General features: G+C 38.2%; 1 protein-coding gene across 1 annotated transcript in view; it reads right to left on the reverse strand.

Annotated features, from left to right (window-relative positions):
- Positions 1-21,299, reverse strand: part of NR3C2 (nuclear receptor subfamily 3 group C member 2) — a 494,406-nt gene that overhangs the window by 32,463 nt on the left and 440,644 nt on the right. The window contains exon 6 of the mRNA XM_007953808.1: positions 3,033-3,163. Within this exon, the coding sequence (XP_007951999.1) occupies positions 3,033-3,163 (131 nt within the window). The remainder of the gene's footprint in view (positions 1-3,032; positions 3,164-21,299) is intronic.

Raw genomic sequence — 21,299 nt, forward strand, 5'->3', positions numbered from 1 at the left:
GGCCAGGGTTTGCCACCTCTGTTGGAAAGTCTGTGATTTCTGCCTGCTCAACACTCCAACCTCTCTACCGCCGTCACAGGCCTCAGCCTGCCTTTCACCCCTTACTCCCTGCTCCTGGGAGAGCTGAAACAACACTGAACATGAAGTCCAAAGTCCTAAGTTTGAGTCCTAACTCACAGAGGATACTGAAAAAACAATACTATGTGCCTCTGTTTTGTTGGCTTTAGAATGGGGAGACCCAGTTTGATTCCTGGCCAATGCACCTCAAGTGCCACCACTACCCATCTGTCAGGGGAGGTTTGCATGTTATTATGTGCTGTACAGGTTTCAGTGGAGCTTCCAGACTGAAATAGACTAGGATGAAAGGCCTAGCAATCTATATCTGAAAAAAAAAAAAAAAAACAACTATGGATCACAATGGTCTGATTCACATGGGGATAATGCAGGACTGGGCAGAATTTCATTCCATAAGTCAGTGGCCAACTTAAAGGCAGCTAACGGTAACAACATTAATCTCACAGGGTTGCTTTAAGTATCAGACAATATATGGGAAAATGCATTGTCAACTGTAAAGTCCTATACATATGTGTAGCAAGATTATGGTCCATAGCTGCCACCTCATCTCCTCTTCCTGCTCTTATTACCTCTGATTCAGATCCATGATTCAGGCTCACCCTTCCACAGATCCATTCCCTACTTTGTCAGAAACCTCTCTTCCTACTCCTTCTGTCCTCATCATATTGGTCAGTGATGCCACTTCTCTTCCAAGAAGACTATTAAAAATTGCCCTTTCTCGTAAGCTCCTGATTCATAAGCAAGAAAGGAGCTGAGCATGGACTGGATACTCTTTGTTGCTTCCAGGCTGTCATTCAACAGTGTCTCCTCTGCAGACCATGCCCATGGCATCCTTGCCAGCTCTCAATATTCAGAACATTTCTCAGTTTCCTCAGTGGCCACAGCACTTGGCTCAGAGTATCTATCTCCATACTATACCCTGACATCATTCTTGGTCTCACCCTCATCTGCTATGAGCTTCCTCAAATTCTTCTCTGAAAGTTCCTGTGCTCCTATTTGAGAAAGATATGCTCAACATCTTTGCCAAGACTAATCCTGTCCTCTCTTTTCTCCTCTGGCACCTCATGCTGTCAACTCTCTCTCCTCTCATACTTGGTTCCAGACGCTGAAGCCTAAAAAAGCTTTCCATCAATCTTCAAGTCCCTGGCCATCTGGCACCTGCCCGATGCCTAATGGTCACTCCAGCAGGCTTCCCTCGGCACTTTCAACATTCACTGTGGAAGCTGTGCTGTTAGCCATCCTTCTTCTGGAAACCTTCAACTCTTGGCTTCCACTACAGCATACTCTCCCAGTTTCTCTCTCTGACAGTTCTCTCTCTGTGCCTTCAGCATCTGCCTTTCTCCTTTAATGTAGACCAACTGGCTTTTCCTTCAGCATTCTGAGCTGGAACAACCTTACTTACCCATCTGAGTTCCAACTACAATTTTCTACAAGGGTAATTTCAATGTATAGCTCTATACCCAGATCTTCATTCTGAGTTCCAGGCCCCCAATTTTTCCCATCTTTTGGCCATCTCTGTTAGGATACAGACCTTAAGTCTGAAAATTATGAAATCCAAAACAGAACTCTTTATATTATCTACAGAGTCTGCTCTAATTCCCACATTGACATATTTTTATTAATGGCATATTATCTTCACCATTTCTCTGTGCTCAAAATCTGTGTAACTTCTGACTCACAGCATTTTTATTTGCCCTTCCATTCAGTTACCAAGGCCAACTCTGCAATGTTTCTTGAATCCATTTGCTCCTGTCCATCATATCACCATCATCATAATCTAGGCTATTATTTCAGCAGCCTTATAGCATGACTCTGTGCTTCCAGTAAGGCTAAATTCTCCTCATCTATCTTTGCCTCTCTCCCTCCCTTTCTCTCTCTTCTCTTTAATTCGTTCTATTGCCTGACACACTGCCATGAAGCCATAAAACACAGCTTTGAAAATTGCTCGAAAGTATTCAGTGTTGTACTTCCCTGCCTATTTAGTAAAATTCAGATTTTGTCAATTAGCATTTCAGTCCTTATGTTCTGGTTCAATCTACATTCCAATCTTAATTCACATTATGCCCCAAACTAATATAACCTGATGCACATGCTCGTGTTGTTGTTGTTATGTGCTGTTGAGTCAGACCCTCGGACCTGGCTCATAGCAACCCCTCCTTGGGTTTCTGAGGCTGTGTCACTACAGAAGTACATTGCCCAACCTTCCTTCTGAGGAGTGGCTGGTGGGTTTGAACCACCAGCCTTCTTGTTAGCAGTCAAGTGCCTTAGGCACTACGCTACCAGAACTCCTGCACATGCTCATAGATCCTTTTATTTGTCCTGAAAAATTATTATATAGCAAATATAAAAATTTAAAAATTAATAGGCAAAACCACCCCCTAGAAATAAGTGTTACTGCCTGGATATGCTTTCCCATATTTTCATACTCACTTTTCCCTGTCAGGAATGTCATCTCAACTCCTAATATCCAATTGATAAACCTCCAAGATTCAGTTTTCCTAGGAAGCCCTCCTTGACCTCTGAACCAAATGTGTTCTTCTCCTTCTCTGAGCCACCGTGACACACCTTACCTCTATCCTGGTAGATGATCACTTTCCACAATGTATTAAATTATCTTTGAGTTTGTCTTATGGTCTAAACATCCTGAAGGCAAGGACTATGCCTTACTTACCTTTGTATTTCTTCAACTTCCCAATCCTACACATAACAGACATCTAATATTTAGTAGATGGAAGGATGAAGGAAAGAAGGAAGAGATATACTCTTTCATTTGTCCAAAGCTTCATACTCTGCAAGTAATTTAGTTCGTTGAGGACCAAAGCACTCCTTCTACCTCATCAACTTATTATTATTACTGTTTTGGTACCAACTATCTACAAACTATAATCAGGTGCTTCCCTAAAGGGAGGATGATCTGACAATGTAGAAAAAGTATCAGGGGGTAGACATCAATTTACTTGTGCTTAGTAGCAGCAAAACTTTCATTATGGTATATTCCTCAAAGGTAAGCTGCAGTCGAACAAACTGAAGGCTGATTTGGTGCATCCCCTGGCATAATTCATACATGGCCGACTGATGCATCTTCTCTCTGCAAAGGAAAAGAATGCAAGTTCATTATAAAACTCATGCTGGCGGACCAGGACACAGCAGGCCAAGGTAGCTTAGTAAGAGATCTTAGTCATCTTTCTTTTTTGCTTCAAGAATGGAACAGATATATTTTTTAAAGACAAGTTAGATTCCTTCCATAATGATTAATAAATTTCTCCTAGACCAACACTGTTGTGCCATTTATAAATGTCTTTTAAGAATGTGTCAGAAGCACTGAAGCCAACTTTTTTCTAAGTGTGCCATCATTTCATTTCATGTCAAGAGCAATACTGACTGATTGGGGTGTGTACTATAGTGAGATCATGTATGGAGCAGAGGAACTGCTGTGAAGCACAGAGACTCTTGTTCCTTTTAAACCAGAGATACTGAGCACTTACTATTTGCAAAGGGCTGGGCTACATGCTATGAGCATAAGATAGCATGAATTCAAAAATTAGAGTAGGCTACTTTCAGGGCCAATCTAATTTCCTCATGGTACTCTCCGACTCTTTCCTAAGGAAGGTCACAGAACAGTTTTGTTAACTATTTCCAGCAGTATGTTCAAAAGGGGAAATTAAACAATAAAAATGAAAACAGAATGGTAAGAATGTCAACTTGAATCTCCCTAATACAGGGAGAAAGTGATGTGGGAGTTTAGTGCAATCTCTACCAAAATTTCCACAGAAGTCCACATTATTTAATAGTACAAATCACTATTTTCTCTTTGGTTGAGAAGTAAGGAAGGTATCACTTTGGTTCTTAATTATTTTTACTCAAAATAATGAATCTTTTGGGAGGCCTTGGGTAACTATTGCTTTATGGTGACCAGACATAAAAGTGAAAATGGGAAAAGACTTGACAAAGTCCAAAAAAATAGAAGGACAAAATGGCTCATGTTTCTAAGGATGCCTGAAAGCAGGTGGGCGTCTGTAGGAAATCCATGCTTCAAATGCATTCTTGCCTTTGAAAGATCTCTTCCAGGATGCATACTCAGGTCCCCCTCAATGGGCAGAAATCAGCTCTGAATGCCAGTTATAAGGAAACCATAAGGGAACAGGGTGCTTTCTGCTGTGCCTTATTAACATATGTATTTCCTCTCCCATAATAAGCTGGAAGCTATTTTTAATTACGGAAATATTTTGAACACACGCACATTCAAACACAGAATAAAAGCAGGAGGCTATGAATGCTTTACAGATGCAAGGATGGTGAAACTTCTGCTCATTTACTATGGACACTCCATCAGGAAAGACCAATTGCTAGAAAAAGGCATCATGTTTGAGTTAGCAAAAAGGAGGAAAACCCTCAATGAGACAGACTAACACATGCACACCACCAATTGTGAAGATGGCACAGGACCGGCTAAAGTTCTGTTCTGTTCTACATAAGGTCGCCATAAGCAGGGGCTTACTTGATGGTGACAACAACATGGCTCTACCACAATGCTGACAAATGCTAACATTTTGCCATATTTACTTCATATATGGGAGCTCTGGTGGCATAGTGCCTAAGGCACTTGACTGCTAACCAGAAGGCTGGCGGTTCAAACCCACCAGCCACTCCTCGGAAGGAAGGATGAGCAATCTACTTCCGTAGTGATACTGCCTCAGAAACCCAAGGAGGGGTTACTATGAGTCAGATCCAACTCGACAGCAGTGAGTTTGGTTTGGTTTGGTTTTGATTTCATATATATGTATATATGTGTGTATGTGTACATATGTATATATGCACATGTGTATATTTATTTATTTTAACTCAACATAATAGAACTAAGGCCCTCTCTGATCTCCTTCCTGATCTCTTCCATCTTCCTTACTCAAAAAGGTAACCATATAGTTTGACAGATTACTATTTCCTCTCAGCTGTTTGTATTTGACTACACATGTATGGATCTATAAAAAGAGCATATAGTACTGCTGTGTTTTATATAATTTAAAATTAGATATACACATCCTTCTGCAACTTATTTTTATTCAATGTGGTTTTTGGATGTATCCATTTTAAAATAGGTAACTAAGTTTATTCACTTTAACTGCTGCAAGGTTCATCTGTTTGAATATATTACAATTCTTGTATCCATTGTATTACTGATGAACATGTGAGCTATTTCCTACTTAATGCTGTTATAAACGATGCTCAGTGCCCACCCTTGTGCATTTCTCCAGGGAACAGAATGAAGACAAAAATGCTGAGTCATAGATTTGTGCTGTTTTCATCCCACTAGCAGGGTATGGACATGTCCACCTACTCTACATCCTCACCAACACTTGGTATTTTCCAGTTTAAAAGTTTTGCCAATCTGATGGGAGTTGAAAGGATATCTCATTATTACTTTTACTTATTTTTCCACGATCAGCATTCGGTTGGCTTTCCAAATGTTTACTGGCCATTTGGGTTTTTCTTTTCCTTTTTTATTGATGAACTGCTTTTTCATATCTATTTTATCATTCTATGTCATACATATTTATCATACATTTAAAGCTTTTGTCCCTTCTGTCACTAACTAACATCCTCTTTCCCCAATAATATTTGTTTTGTGTGTCTTCATTTTTTCTTCTTTTCTCTTTCCTTTTATTCTTTTTCCTTTTTATTTTCTTTCTTTCTTTCTTTTCTTTTAACTGTGATTTGGGTGAAACTTTTACAAAGTAAACTTATTTTGTCTTACATTTTTTTGGATACAATTATTTCTCACTGGCTTGCTTTTTTCTTTCTCTTGGTTTCTTTTTTTCCTTTCTCTCTCTCTTTTTAGAATTTGCCTAGCATGTCCTTTTTTAATCCCTTAGTTTCAAACTTCTCATGTAATTATATTTCATGCATGTGTCTTTTAAAGAGCAAAAAGTTGGACTGAAAAATATCTGAGTTTCTATTTTAACATCTCAACTTAATCTGTTTTTCATTTATTTTGATTAGTGATAAATTTGGTGTTTCTATCATTTTAATTTTTTTTTTTTTTTACTTTTCTTTCTAGTTTTCCCATTTCACTGGCTGGAGCTAGGGTTCCTTGGGGTTCCTGGGTGGTGCAGATGGTTAATGTGCCCAGCTGCTAACCGGAAGTCCGCAGGTTTAAGTCCCTCAAGAGGTGCCATGGCAGAAAAACGCAGCTGTCTACCTCCAAAATATCAGCCATTGAAAACCCTACCCTCGGTTCATACACACAAAATACGTATGAACTGTTGATGTACAATGAATCTGCTTTGTGAAATTTCACCAAATTAGCAAAGAAAGAAAGAAAGAAAACCCTAGGAGCACAGGTCTACTGTCACACACATGGAGACACCGTAAACTGGAATCTATTCAATGGCAACTGGTTACTGGTTAGCATTCCCTATCCCCTTCTTTTTTGGTTTTAGAGACTATACTTTCCAATTTTACTTTTAGTAATTATTTTTATAGTCTCAATTTGCATACTTAACAATCTAAAATCAATAGCTTTCCATGAAGAACAGAAGACTTTAAGAATACTTTAGCTTTGGTATACTGTTTCTCATTTTCAATGACGATACTGTTCTTTAGTATTTAAGTTTTACCTTGTTTACAAATCACTGGAGACATTACTGTCTTTGCCTCTAATTTTACATCTCTTTCACTTACCAATGTGTTTACCAATTTCTTTGCTCACCATTATTTGTGATTTCTTGTGTTTCATTCCTTACTTCTTGTATCAATTTCTTACTTACTGAAGGTTTTTTTTTTTTTTTTTCTGAAAATGTATTTATTTCACCTTTACTCTTGAACAATAGTTCAGTTAAAGATTTCTAGCCTGACAATTAAATTTCCTCAGCATTTTGAAGACTGTTGTTGTTGTTGTGATGTGCTGTCAAGTCGGACCCGACTCAGCAACTCCTTGGATTTCCAAGGCGGTATCACTACAGAAGTAGATTGACCAAACTTCCTTCCAAGGAGTGGCTGGTGGGTTTGAACCACAAGCCTTCTGGTTAGCAGTCAAGTGCCTTAGGCACTACGCTACCAGAGCTCCTATTTTTGAAGCAAGTATTCTACTTTCCCTGGGCCTTCATTGCTGCTTTTGGGAAATTTCCTGTTAGTCTAATTGTATTCTTACATAGGGAACCTGGGTTTAATCTTCAGTAGTTTAGAAAATTTTCTTTTTGATAGTTGCAATTTTATGTACCTAGGTAAAAAGTGATTTTTTATTTTTTCCTGCTCAGGATATGGTATCATCTTTCAATTTGAAGATTAAGGTATTTCTTCAGTTTGAAAACGTTTCTAGCCATTGTCTCTTCAAATATCATCTCTACATCATTCCTATTCTTTTTTCCTTTTGAATTTCTATTAGCAGTGTGCTGAACCTTCTTATGGTTTCTAAATTTTCGGTCCTTTAATACTATGTCTTTATCTTTCTGTGCTACATTCTAGGTGATTTTCTCATATCTACTTTCCAGTTAAGTAATTTTCTCTTTTTCCATGTCTAATATACTGATAGTGTAGTGCTTAAGGCATTTGACTGCTAACCAGAAAGCTGGCAGTTCAAACCCACCAGCCACTCCTTGTTAGGAAGGTTGGACAATCTACTTCCATAGTGATACCACTTCGGAAACCCAAGGAGGGGTTGCTATGAGTCGGGTCCGACTCGACAGCAAATGACAACAACAGCAACAACAATATACTGTTTAATGTCCACAGTATTTTCATTTTAATAGCACAAGTTTTCTAGAGATGCATAACTTAAAGCATTTGATCCAGTTATTTTTTAAAGTATTTCTATTGTTTTATATAAGATTCTTCTTTTAGTTTTTTTACCCATCTTGGATGATTAAATACTTTAAATATGTTAATTTTATAGTTTTCTTTCAGATTTTTCTATTTAGTTTTGTAAGTGCTAATATGCATATCTAATATTTATTGCTTTGGCAATATATTAGTGTCTAGCTGAATCCCATGGGTACTGGCTTATGGAAGATATCCTAAAAAATGTTTCAGCATTTACCATTGTCAAGGTGTAAGCATTACACCTGTTCTGACACAGTTTTACACTAATTTCTCAGCTTAAATGCTTTCTGCAAACTCGAGCAATTTAAGTTTAGACTCCACACTTGATGTGGTGCAGGTTCGTGTTTGTTATTTCTTCCACCTGCCTTGCCACATCCCTGGGCTGACTGGCTGGTTTAGTATATTGTCTCTGTTAGTAGACAGAGCAACCTTTGCAGAGCTCTGGCTTTATGTGGAGACTCTATTTCAGGTTCCATCCTTGGAAGTGAATAAATTCTCCCATTCCCCTTTAGTTTTTAACACCCACCCCTACGGCATGTATCTGAAGGCCTCAGTTCCCACTTAAATCACTCTGGCTGTGAATTTCCTGTTCATCTTCGAGCCTGGGGTCTTTTATTTTTTTTTTCTTTTCAGCTGAGCTAGGTGTTTAAGCCTTTTTGGTTTAATCCAGAATTTCTGTACATTTGGGTCCAAATAAATAAATAAATGGCTTAGTTTTGTCATTCTGATTTCTCATGGCTAACTAGTTCATAAAGACAGGATCCACATGTGAAAAACCATTTTGAATGTGAAACAGAATATGAAAGACATGTGTCATGTTCCAGTCTTTCCTCAATAAATATTTCATGGATGAATGAAAGAGTAAGGAAAGAAAAAAGGAAGGGGGATATGTAGAGACAGCCACATGAAATAAAGAAAGAGATTTGCACCAGATGATGATGATTAGAGAAAGACAATACTGGTATTTTACAAAAAGTAGATAGGCAAATGGCTAAAAAATTAGCTATTGCAAAATTCTCAAAATGTTTTTTTAAAAAAGAAGGATTTAGATTTAAAATTGGGTTAAAAAACCAAAAAGAAAAAGTCAGTTGCTGTTGAGATGACTTCAAGCTATGTTGACCTCTTGTCCCTTGTTTTTCAGAGTAGAAGTATGCTCCACAGAGTTCTCAATGGCTGTGCTCTTTTGGAAGCAGACTGCCAGGTCCTTCTTCCAAGGCACCTCTGGGTAGATTTGAACTGCCAACCTTTCAGTCAGTAACTGAGCACTTAAGTGTTTGAGACACTCAGGGGCTGAAATAGGGCACAGCAGACCTCCAATCAAGATGCCCCAGGAGCACAGCACAACATGCATATGACACTGTGAGCCTCTGAAAATGCACTCATAGGCATCTGAAACTTTGCACTACCTTGTGCTGCAAGCAGGGAAGGCATTATCCCAACTTTGCTTGCAGAAGGGCCTAGAAACTCAGCCCATCAGCCCTGTAGTGTGCTGGTGCTGTGATCACAGAAAAATTTCTGACATTCAAGTTTATCATATGTAAAACTGGGGTACTGATAGTAATTCCAACCTTGCAGGGCTGTGAGAACTAAATGTATTGATGTTCTTAACAAATTGTAAAGTATTATACAAATACTTTGATATAATAGAGAGAATAACATGATTCTTAACAAAGGACTAATTATCATTCTGGTTAAGACAAACCAACAAAGAATCATATTCTTAAAATGACTTGGCAGGCAAACAATATTGAATTATTATTATCATTAGTGTTATTATCTCTCTATTTAGGATGGTAACTCAAGCTAAGAACCAGAGAGAACAGAGTTTTTCAGGAAGGTGGAAGTGACTTGCCTAGAGTGGAACCTGAGAACTAAACACCTACGTGTCAAAGTGTTTCTGTTATCAGATGTGTTAACAAAACATCCACAAAGATTAAAGGTTACTTAAAAAGAGACCTCAGATTGTACTTGAAAACAGATTAGAATTTTACTGTGTGACAACACACCTAAAGAAAGCATTTTCGCTGCTTTTGTATGAATAGCTAGCTTTTCTTAACTCTTTCTTAAGATATTATCTGAAGAACCTCTATGGTTGTCTTCATAGTTCTTGTGTATGGAGTGCCAACCCACATGCCTGTGTTAAATTTCATTTTGTTAATTCTTACAATGGCTTGCTAGGAATTATTCTTATGTTTGTTATGATAAGGAAATTTTAGTTAAGTGAAATAGCCAGGATACAAACCTTAGTTTCTTGTTTCAAAAACTCTGTGTCTCTCTCATGCTTCCAACTGGAATAATAATTTCTAGAGCTCTAGTAGTGTAGTGCCTAAGGCACTTGACTGCTAACCAGAAGACTGGGAGTTCAAACCCACCAGCCACTCCTCGGAAGGAAGGCTGGGCAATCTACTTCCGTAGTGATACTGCCACGGAAACCCAAGGAGGGGTCGCTATGACTAGGGGTCGACTCCATGGCACATAACAACAACAAGAAGCTATTTTCAACAAAGAGTCATATAGAGATATTTGGTACCTCATGCTTTTTATTATATTCACTCATTTCTTTATCCTTGGTTCTCCATTACACGGTAAGATTTTGCATTTTCAAATTCCATTACTATTTCCACTGTATGAAATTGAGTTCTCTAAATGAGGAGTACTGTGCACTCAATACAGATATTGACTGCTCAAAATCTGAAGAAAACAGGCCATCTTGAAAGCACATTTTACACTGCATTATTTTTAAACAATTAGATTAAATGTACAGAAATATACATCCAAAGAAGTAGAAACAAAGGCAGTCATTTTTGGAATGATATTGGTATTAATTCTGCAATGTTATTTCACAGAAATACTCTTTGCTACATGTCTTTATTTGCTTTATAATTTTACCTCATTCTGAGGAGAATAATATAAAAGTATGCTAACTAACTAGGGAAAGGAAATAAGTTTGTATAATGTTCCTAAAAAATAAAACTTAATACATTACCATAAGTCATCCATGAGCAGTGGACTAATATAAAGGAGGTAGATTACTGAGATAGGAAACATCTGTATTAAAGTGACTACCAGACTTGAATAAGAATCCCTGGGTGGTGCATATGGTTAATGTGCTTGGCTGCAAACTGAAAGACTGGAGGTTCAAAACTACCTAGAGATGCCTTGGAAGAAAAGTTTGACAATCTGCTTGTGAAACATGAGCCATGGAAAACACTATGGAGCATAGTTCTACTCTATCACACATGGGGTCACCATGAGTAGGAACTGACTTGACAGCAACTGGTTTACCACACATGAATAACTGGCATCTGCTAATTCTACAGAATATAATTTACTTTGGGATAAATAAATAAACATAACAACCAAAGGGCATATAGAGACATAGTTCTATTTCTAAAGAATGTGTTTTGTTTTGTTTTACATTTTTATTGTGATTTGGGTGAAATCACATACACTGTTTCATGACACTGACTGCAATTACCCACAATGCAATAGCTCCCCTCCCCTTTCCTCCCCATAGTTATCTCTTCTTTGTCTTTCCCTCCCATGCACTCTTACCCCCCAAGCTGTCTCCCTATGCATACATAGCCCTTCTATTCTCCCATGGCTGATCTCTTCAAGGAATGTATCTACCGAATGTATCTACCTAAGGTAAATGTTGGGAGCTATGGTAGCGTAGTGGCTAAGGCACTTGACTGCTAACCAGAAGGCTGGCAGTTTCAAACCCATCAGCCACTCCTTGGAAGGAAGATGGGGCAATCTACTTCTGTAGTGATACTGCCTCAGAAACCGAAGGAGGGGTCGCTATGAGTCGGGTCCCACTCGATGGCACATAACAACAACAACAACAATGTAAATGTTCAGATTTTATGCCCTAAAGAACAGGTTTTAAGACCAAGGAAAATTATACTGCTAAAACACATTTTAAGAAATATTACAGTATTTCTGTAAACATGACAGTTTTTAAAATTAGGAAGCTAGTTATATAGATATATAAAGTAACTAAATTTAGAAACTTTTTTCTGAACATTATTCTCAACGGAGAAAGAGCTGCGCATTCGCCTTGAGAACACAAATCAGATAAGGATGCCCTTTATCACCACTCCTATTCAAAACTGTACTGGAAATGCTAGCTAGAACAATACGACAAGAAAAGGAAATAAAGGCTATCCAAATTGGAAAGGAAGAGGTAAAACTATTCTTATTCACAGATGACATGATCCTATATGTAGAAAACCCAGAGACTCTACAAAGAAGTGACTGTAACTAATAGAAGGATTCAGCAAAGTGGCAGGGTAAACACACAAAAATGTTTACAAGGTAAACACAAAAAAATCAGTTGCACTGCTCTATACCAACAAGGAGGACTATGAAAAGGAAATCAAGAAATTAATACCATTTACAATAGCCTCCAAAAGGATAAAATACCTAGAAATAAACCTATCCAGGGACGTAAAAAACTTAACAAGAAAAACATTACTACGAGAAACTAAAAGAGATCTATATAAATGGAAAAATATCCTATGCTCATGGATTGGAAGACTTAACATTTCAATAACATTAATGAAATGGAAAAACTAATCTCCAACTTAATATGGAGAGGAAGAAGGCCCTGAAAAACTAAAGCAATATTGAAAAACAACAACAAAGTAGGAGACCTCTCACTTTCCCATTTCTAAACTTACTATACAATCATGGCAATCAAAACAGACCTGTACTGTTACAAATGACACACACATTGACAAACAAAAGAACTGAGAACCAAGAAGTAAGTCCATCCATCTACAGACATCAGATCTTCAACAAAGGATCAATATCCATTTAGTGAGGAAAAAACAGTCTCTTTAACAAATAGTTCAGACAGAACTGGATAAACATGCAGAAAAGTGAATTAGGATCTATACCTCTTCCATGTACAAAACCTAACTCAAAATAGCTCAAAAATATAAATGTTAAACCTAAAACTATAAAGTTCTTGGCAGATAAGAGAGTCAAAATTGTTGCTGTTGTTATGTGCCGTCGAGTCAGACCTGACTCATCACGACCCCTCATTGGGTTTCTGAGGCAGTATCTCTATGGAAGTAGATTGCCCAACCTTCTTTCTATGAGTCAAAATCAGGGGACCTAATTTTCAGCATATACAATCTATCAAACAAAACTAAATGAACAGCAGAAGATAAATTAGATAACTGAGACTTCCTAAAATTAAATATTTAAGTTCATCAAAAGACTTTACTAAGAGAATAAAGAGAACCTACATAATTGGGGGGGAAAATCTTTGGTAATGACATATAAGATAAGGATCTCATCTCTAGACTATATTTAAAAAATTCAAAAACTCAACCGAAAAAAATAAATCCAATCGGAAAATGGGCAAAGGATATGAAAAGACACTTCACCAAAGAGGACACTGAGGTGGCCAACAGATACAAGAAAAGACGCTCACAATCATTTGCCATTGTTGTTGTTATTAGGTGCCATTGAGTCAACTCAGACTCACAGTGACCTTATGTACAACAGAATGAAACACTGCCTGGTCATGTGTCATCCTCAGTCCTTCCTATACTTGAGCCCATCATTGCAGCCATGATGACAATCCATCTTGTTGAGGATCTTCCTCTTGTTCACTGACCCTCTACTTTACCAAGCATGGTATCCTTCTCCAGGGAATGGTCATTTCTGACCACATGACCAAAGCAGGTAAGACGAAGTCTGGCCATTCTTGCTTCTAAGGAGCACTCTGGCTGCACTTCTTCGAGGACAGATCTGTTTATTCTTCCGGCAGTCCAGGGTATTTTCAGTATTCTTCACTAATACCGTAATTCAAAGGCATTAACTCTTCTTCAGTCTTCCTTTTTCATTGTCCAGCTTTCACGTACTTACGAGGTGACTGAAAATAAAATGGCTTAGGTTAGGCACACCTGTGTTCAAAGTGACATCTTTGTTTCATACCACTTTAAAGTGGTCTTTTGTGGCAGTTCTGCCTAGTGCAATATGATGTCTGATCTCAACTGTTGCTTCCATGGGTGTGGATTGTAGATCCAAGTAAAATGTCTGACAACTTCAATTCTTCTCCATTTATCGTGATGTTGCTTATTGGTCGAGTTGTGAGGATTTTCGTTTTCTTTATCTTGAGGTATAAACCATACCAAAGACTGTACCTTTGATCTTCATTAGTAAGTGCTTTCATTCATTTTCACTCTCAGCAAGCAGGGTTGTGTCATCTTCGTATCTGAGGGTGTTAATGAGTCTGATGCCGTGTTCTTCACATAGTCCAGCTTCTCAGATTATTTGCTCAGCATAAAAACTGAATAAGTATGGTGAGAGGATACAACCCTAAAGCACACTCTTCCTGTTTTTAAGACACTCAGTATCCCATTTTCCCCCCAACAACATAAATGGCAGCTAAACACATGGACCTCACCAGATCTAACACACAGCAATAAAATCAACCACATCTGTGGAGAGAGGTGATGGAGAAGCTCAATATCATCAGTCAAAACAAGACCAGGAGCTGACTCTGGAAGAGACCATCAACTGCTCATAGGCAAGTTCAAGTTGAAGCTGAAGAAAATTTTAAAAAGTCCATGGGACCCAAAATACGACCTTGATTATACCCCACTAGAATTTAGAGACAATATGAAGAATGAATTTGACACAATGAATACCAATGACCAAAGACCAGATGAGTTGTGGGATGACATCAAGAACATCATACATGAAGAAATGGTCATAAAAAGCCAGGAAAGGAAGAGAAGACTAAATTGCATGTCAGAGGAGACTCTGAAACCTGCTGTTGAATGGAGACTAGGTAAAGCAAATGGAAGAAATGATGAGATAAAACAGCTGAACAGAAGATTTCAAAGGACAGTTCAAGAAGACAAAGTCAATTATTATAATGAGACATGCAGAGACCTGGAGTTAGAAAACCAAAAGGGAAGAACATGCTCAGCATTTCTCAAGCTGACAGAAATGAAGAAAAAAATTCAAGCCTTGGACTGCAATAATGAAGAGTATCCTGGGCAAAATATTGAATGATGCATGAAGAAACAAAAGAAGATGGAAGGGATAGAGAGAAACTGTACCAAAAAGGCCTGGTAAATGACCAACCACTTCAGGAGACAACACATGATCAAGAGCCAATGTTAGTGAAGGAAGAAGTTGAAGTTGCACTAAAGGAATTGGCCAAAAAAAAAAAAAAATTGTGCCTAGGGCACTTGACTGCTAACCAGAAGGCTGGCGGTTCAAATGCACCAGCCACTCCTCGGAAGGAAGGTTGGGCAATCTACTTCCATAGTGATACTGCCTTGGAAACCCAAGGGGGGATCACTATGAGTTGGACCCAACTCGACGGCACACAACGACAACAACAACCAGAAATTGATGAAATACCCATTTAGATGTTTAAAGAAATACGTGCAGAACTGGAAGCGCTCGCTCATTTATGCCAAGCAATTCAGAAGACAGCTACCTGACCAACCAATGGGCAAAGATCCCTATTTTCCCCAGTTCCAAGGAATGGGAAAGAAAATATTTATTATTCCAGCAGAATGCAGGAATTATCAAACCATATCATTAGTATGGCATTCAAGTAAAATTCTGCTGAAGATAATTCAAAAACAGTTGCAGCAGTACATCAGCAGAGAATTGCCAGAAATTCAAGCTTGATCCAGAAGAGGGTATGGAAACAGGGATATCATTAGTGATGTCAGATAGATCTTGGCTGAAAGCAAAGAACACAGAAAGATGTTTAACTGTGTTTTATTGACTATGCAAAGATATTCAACTGGGTGGATTGTAACAAATTATGGATAACACTGTGAAGAACAGGAATTCCCAGCACTTAACTGTGCTAATGAAGAATCTCTACATACACCAAGAGGCAGTCATTTGAATAGAATAAAGGGATACTAAATGGGTTTAAAATCAGGAATGGTATGCATCAGGGTTGTATCTTTTTACCACACTTACTCAATCTGTATGTTGAGCAAATAATATAAGAAGGTGGACTATATGAAGGAGAATGTGATGTCAAGTTGGAGCAAGACTCATTCACAACCTGAGATATGCAAATAACACAACCCTGCTTGCTGAAAATGAAGATGACCTGAAGCAATTAATGATGAAGATCAAAGACCACCATGTTCAGTATGGATTATACCTCATCATAAAGAAAAAAAAATATCCTTACAACCGGAGCAATAAGCAACATCATGATAATGGAGAAAAGACTGAAGTTGTTAGGCATTTCATTTTACTTGGACCTACAATCAACACCCATGAAAGCACCAGTCAAGAAATTAGAGGACTTACCGCACTGGGAAAATCCGCTGCAAAAGACCTCTTCAAGGTGTTAAAGAGCAAAGATATCACTTTAAAGACTAAGGTGTGCATGACCCAATCTATGGTATTTTCATTCTCCTCATATGCATATGAAAACTGGACAGTGGATAAGGAAGATCACAGAAGAACTGATGCATTTGAATTGTGATGTTGGCAAATAATATGGAAAATACCATGGACTTCCAGAAGAATGAACAAATCTGTCTCAGAAAAGGTAGAGCCAGAATGGTCCTTAGAAACGAGAATGGCCAGACTTTGTCTCACCTACTTTGGTAATTTTCAGAAAGGATTAGTTCCTGGGGAAGGATACCATGCTTGGTAAAGCAGAGGGTCAGTGGAAAAGCAGAAGACCCTCAATAGATGGATTGACAACAGTGGCTGCAACAATAAGTTCAAGCATAGCAAGGATTCTGAGTACGGCGCAGCACTGGGCAGTGTTTCATTCTGTTGAACACAGAGTTGCTATGAGTCAGAACAAACTGGATGGCACCTAACAACGAGTTGACAACCACTCATTAACAAAGTTTTTTTTTTCTTTTGTACTCACTTACCGAGACATTAATAATAAAAAAGAACTATTTGAAAGGCTAAGTCATTCAAATCTAGTCATCCATTTTGTGCAGCCGATTTGGATGGGAAATTACTGTCCCAAACTAAACCCAATCCTAGAATCATACTAATGTTCTGTTGTGATGTAGGCAGATATTTAATAACCTAGAATATAAAACTTTGAAGGTGCACCTGACCCAAGCCACTGTCTTTCTAAATAATCTCATATGCCTGTGAAAGCTGGACAATGAATAAGGAAGACTTTAGAAGAATTGATGTATTTTAATGAGGTGTTGGAGAAGATATACTGAGTATGCCATGGACAGCTAGAAGAATGGACAAATCTGTCTTGGAGGAAGTACAGCCAGAATGGTCCTTAGACGCAAGAATGGTCAGATTTACCTAGTTTGTACATGTTATCAGAAGGGACCAATCCCTGGAGAAGGATACCATGCTTGGTTGAGTAGAGGGTCAACGAAAAAGGTGAAGACCTTTAATGAGACAGACTGACACAGTGGCTGCAATAATGGGCTCAAGTATAGCAACAATTATGTGGATGGTGTAGGACTGGGCAGTATTTCGTTCTGTTGTAGATAGTGTATTATGAGCTGGAACTGACTTGTTGGCACCTAACAACAACAGAATATGAAAACATTACAGGTGATGGGGACTTGGAGAACTTGGGAGCTCTAGTATTAGTTAGAATACCCACATTGAGAATGCATGCCAGGCTCTTTCATCTTCTAACTTGTATGAGTTTCCTACCTGCCTGATCCTGGTTATCATCATAAACTTCCTTTTAACTGTCTTCCAATGTTCTTGCCAAGGATTTGTTCAAGTTCATCTTTGAGGTGGACAGCTTTAGGGGTATGGGCCCCATTCACTCTTTAAAGGCCTCTTGAGTGTTACCCCTGGCACTAAGCCAGATCACTAGAAAGTCACATAAGCAGACCTTTAAGGCAGTGTATTTTAGAGAGAGATTTAACATTTTGTTTCTACTCAAAGTTGTCCCAAGCAAAAGCCGTTTGTGAAATAATTCCACATCTTTCTAAAACTGCTATTGAAGCTGTTTTCCATTTATTTCTCATCATCCTTATAAAAAGACTTTAATGATACATTTCTCTTGAACTTAACCTGCTGCCGTTGAGTCAGGTCTGAATCATAGCAACCCCTCCTTGGGTTTCTGAGGTGATTATCACTACAGAAGTAGATCGCCCAACCTTCCTTCTGGGGAGTGGCTGGTGGGTTTGAACCACCAGCCTTCCGGTTAGCAGTCAAATGCCTTAGGCACTACGCCACCAGAGCTCCCCTCTCCTCTCTCTAACTTAGGGTCTGGAAAAAGCTTCTTTCTCTGTGAATGGATAATGGCAACTTCTACTTAGATGAAGAACCTCTGCAACTCCCGTTTACTCCTCCATTTTTACTGCTTGCCTTTTGGGTCGTTTGTGTGTTGGTGAATATTTAGTCTTTTAAGTTATCTGTGTTTTTATTTCAAGCTACACTAAATGCTTTGTGAAAGTAGGACAGGTAAAAATTCTTTTTTTTTCCTTTTGTATATAATCATGGTTTTGTAAATAAACCATAATTTATAAAAAGTCACTCAGAAACAATTCCTCATAGGCTTGCCTATTACAGTTTTAGTACCTAAGAGATCAGAGAAAATAGGACTACCTTTATCAATTCTTTTTCTAAGAATTCATATTAATACATTTAATCCTTTCACATTGGATGATTTTATAAAAGCAAAAACATAAGAGGTTCCCAAAACTTCCATACTGATCCCAAGAAAAGTCCAATGACATTATTTACTTAAGAGCCTTACGCAATATTACACTAAACTGTCTCTTTGTCACCTAAGCACCTTTTAGCTGTATATCACTTTATTTCATAAGGAATTAAAAAAAAAAAAAAGAAAGCACTGAAGTATTTCACTTTAGCCCTTGGGTTAAACAACAGGCAAGCTTCAACACTTTGAAGGTCTATGTCTTTCTGGAGAACTGTGTGTATGTCTTTTTATGACTGATTTTTATATGGTACATAGGTCCATGATTATGTGAGTGTGAAATAAATACCTAGCAGTAACTGAGAACAGGTAAAACCAACAGATTTCATGAATTCTAGTTGCTTTGTAGACGTATGTAGGTCTCTTTGAACATATTCAGGCCTTAATTTTCTTAAGCATCTGGAATCTCAAAAAGGGTCTCTTAATAAGCCTGTTTGCTATCTAAAGTACTGTTATTTCACTAAACTGCATCTAGGAATATATGTGTGGTGAGTGTTAGAACAAAGAGTTAAAACAGCTTGAGTGGTGTGGACATACCACAGAAAATCTGAAAAGACCTGACCTTCTATATGACACCAGCAACTACATCATAATGCCTGAATAAATCTAATATCTTGCTACATGGTCAGTGTAACAGATGGTTCCCTGTCTCGGGCTTGTTATTTTCCTAATAAACAGCATGCAGAAACATTCCCCCCCCCAAAAAAAAAAAATTAAATTAGAACAAAAATGACCCCAATTTGAGCACTCAAATTATTCCAGTTCACGGCTTTTAATTCTTTTCATAGCCTTACTAGACATTTCCTTAACTGACAAACAAGATGTAACTGTAGGAGGACCATTTTACTTGCTGCAGTTCTGATGTCTATTCATTTTTATAGTGGTGACATCATTTATTTACAGCCAAGACAGAACTCAGATGCCTAGGTCTAGGAATCACCTGAGAATGTTGATTGTGGTTTGGATCAGTGGACTAATGCTCTAGATGGAATGGTGTTTCAGTGGTCTCTATGACATTCATCTATTTTCTATTAATTTTATATGGTCAATTCTAGTAATAGCTACAAGCTTATTCAGTATTTTGTCTGTCACCTTAATTGATGTTCCAGAAGGAGTATGTTTTCATAGAACTATCCTTCAACTTGAGCATCAAGATTTCCGCTCACTTTAATGAGTATTGCACAGACCAAAATAACATGTGACAATAGAAGAATCTAAAAAGTCCTGCTTACATAGCAACCATAATTTACAAATGACAGTCCTAGAACTCTGGACAAAATTACTTTTTTTTTTTTTTTTTACCATAAATCCTTAAATATAGTTTTTTTGCAAAAACATTCCTTTGTGATTCAAATCAATATTTATATAGTTACCAGTTTCTTTTGTTTACATGTTTCTTTTATCTATCACATATTTAGGAGCTCTGGTAGCTTAGTGCCTAAGGCACTTGACTGCTAACCAGAAGGCTGGTGGTTCAAACCCACCGGCCACTCCTCGGAAGGAAGATGGGGCAATCTACTTCCATAGTGATATCTGCCTCGGAAACCCAAGGAGGGGTCGCTATGAGTTGGGTCTGACTCGACGGCACATAACAACAACAACAACATCACATATTTATGATAGAGGAAAGAAAACATAAAGCCATGTTGTTGTTATTGTTACGTGCCGTCGAGTCGGCCCCGACTCATAGTGACCCCTCCTTGGGTTTCCGAGGCAGTATCACTACGGAAGTAGGATTGCCCAACCTTCCTTCCGAGGAGTGGCTGGTGGGTTTGAACTGCCATCCTTCTGGTTAGCAGTCAAGTGCTTTAGCCACTATGCTACCAGAGCTCCTGTATAAAGCCATAACCCACTATAAAAATTCAGAGTTGAGAGAAAGTTAAATTGGGAACATCTATGATTAAACACAGAAGCTCTGGTAGCATAGTGGCTAAAGCACTTGACTGCTAACCAGAAGGCTGGCGGTTCAAACCCACCAGCCACTGGTCGGAAGGAAGGTTGGGCAATCCTACTATCCATAGTGATACTGCCTCGGAAACCCAAGGAGGGGTCACTATGAGTTGGGGCCGACTCGATGGCACATAACAACAACAACAACATGATTAAACACATTATAAAAATGCTGTAGCTTAAACCTTTGGTCATGTTAACTGGCCTAAGGAAGTGAATTTCCTCCGGCCAGTTTTAATATATTCCATTTAAAAAAGTGATTTCTAAGCATCTTTTTATGATTCTACCTATTATATCACATGAGGTCCTTGTAAGATACCTTACACTAAAATATGAGAAAGAATGCAGTAAACTACCAAAGATTGTGAAAGAGTTAATAATTTACTACCCATTACCTACACCAACTGTGGGGGCTTTTGTAGGATCAAATAAAGGAATACCACTAGTTCTTTATTCCTACTGAAGGGTTACTACCAACAGCCCTCCTAGCAGAGGACTTACACAGTGGCCTGGTAATTTACTGGGCATTTTAAGAACTAGTAAACCAAGTGTTTTGATTCTTGGCTTTGGTAAAGAGGTTTATATATGTCCTCACCCGAGGAGCAGCTCTAGTCCTTCACTAGACTGGGTAAAGGTGATTTCTTTATTCCAAGAAATTTTTTGGAAAGAAAGTCAAACCTCATTGAAACGACAAGAATTGAATTCTAAGATTTGAATCCTTAGGAGCTCTGGTAGCATAGTGCCTAAGGAACTTGACTGCTAACCAGAAGGCTGGTGGTTCAAACCC

Source organism: Orycteropus afer, unplaced genomic scaffold (genome assembly GCF_000298275.1).
Source record: "Orycteropus afer afer isolate SDZICR_OR568_19922 unplaced genomic scaffold, OryAfe1.0 scaffold00415, whole genome shotgun sequence".
In the NCBI taxonomy this organism is placed as follows: Eukaryota; Metazoa; Chordata; class Mammalia; order Tubulidentata; family Orycteropodidae; genus Orycteropus; species Orycteropus afer.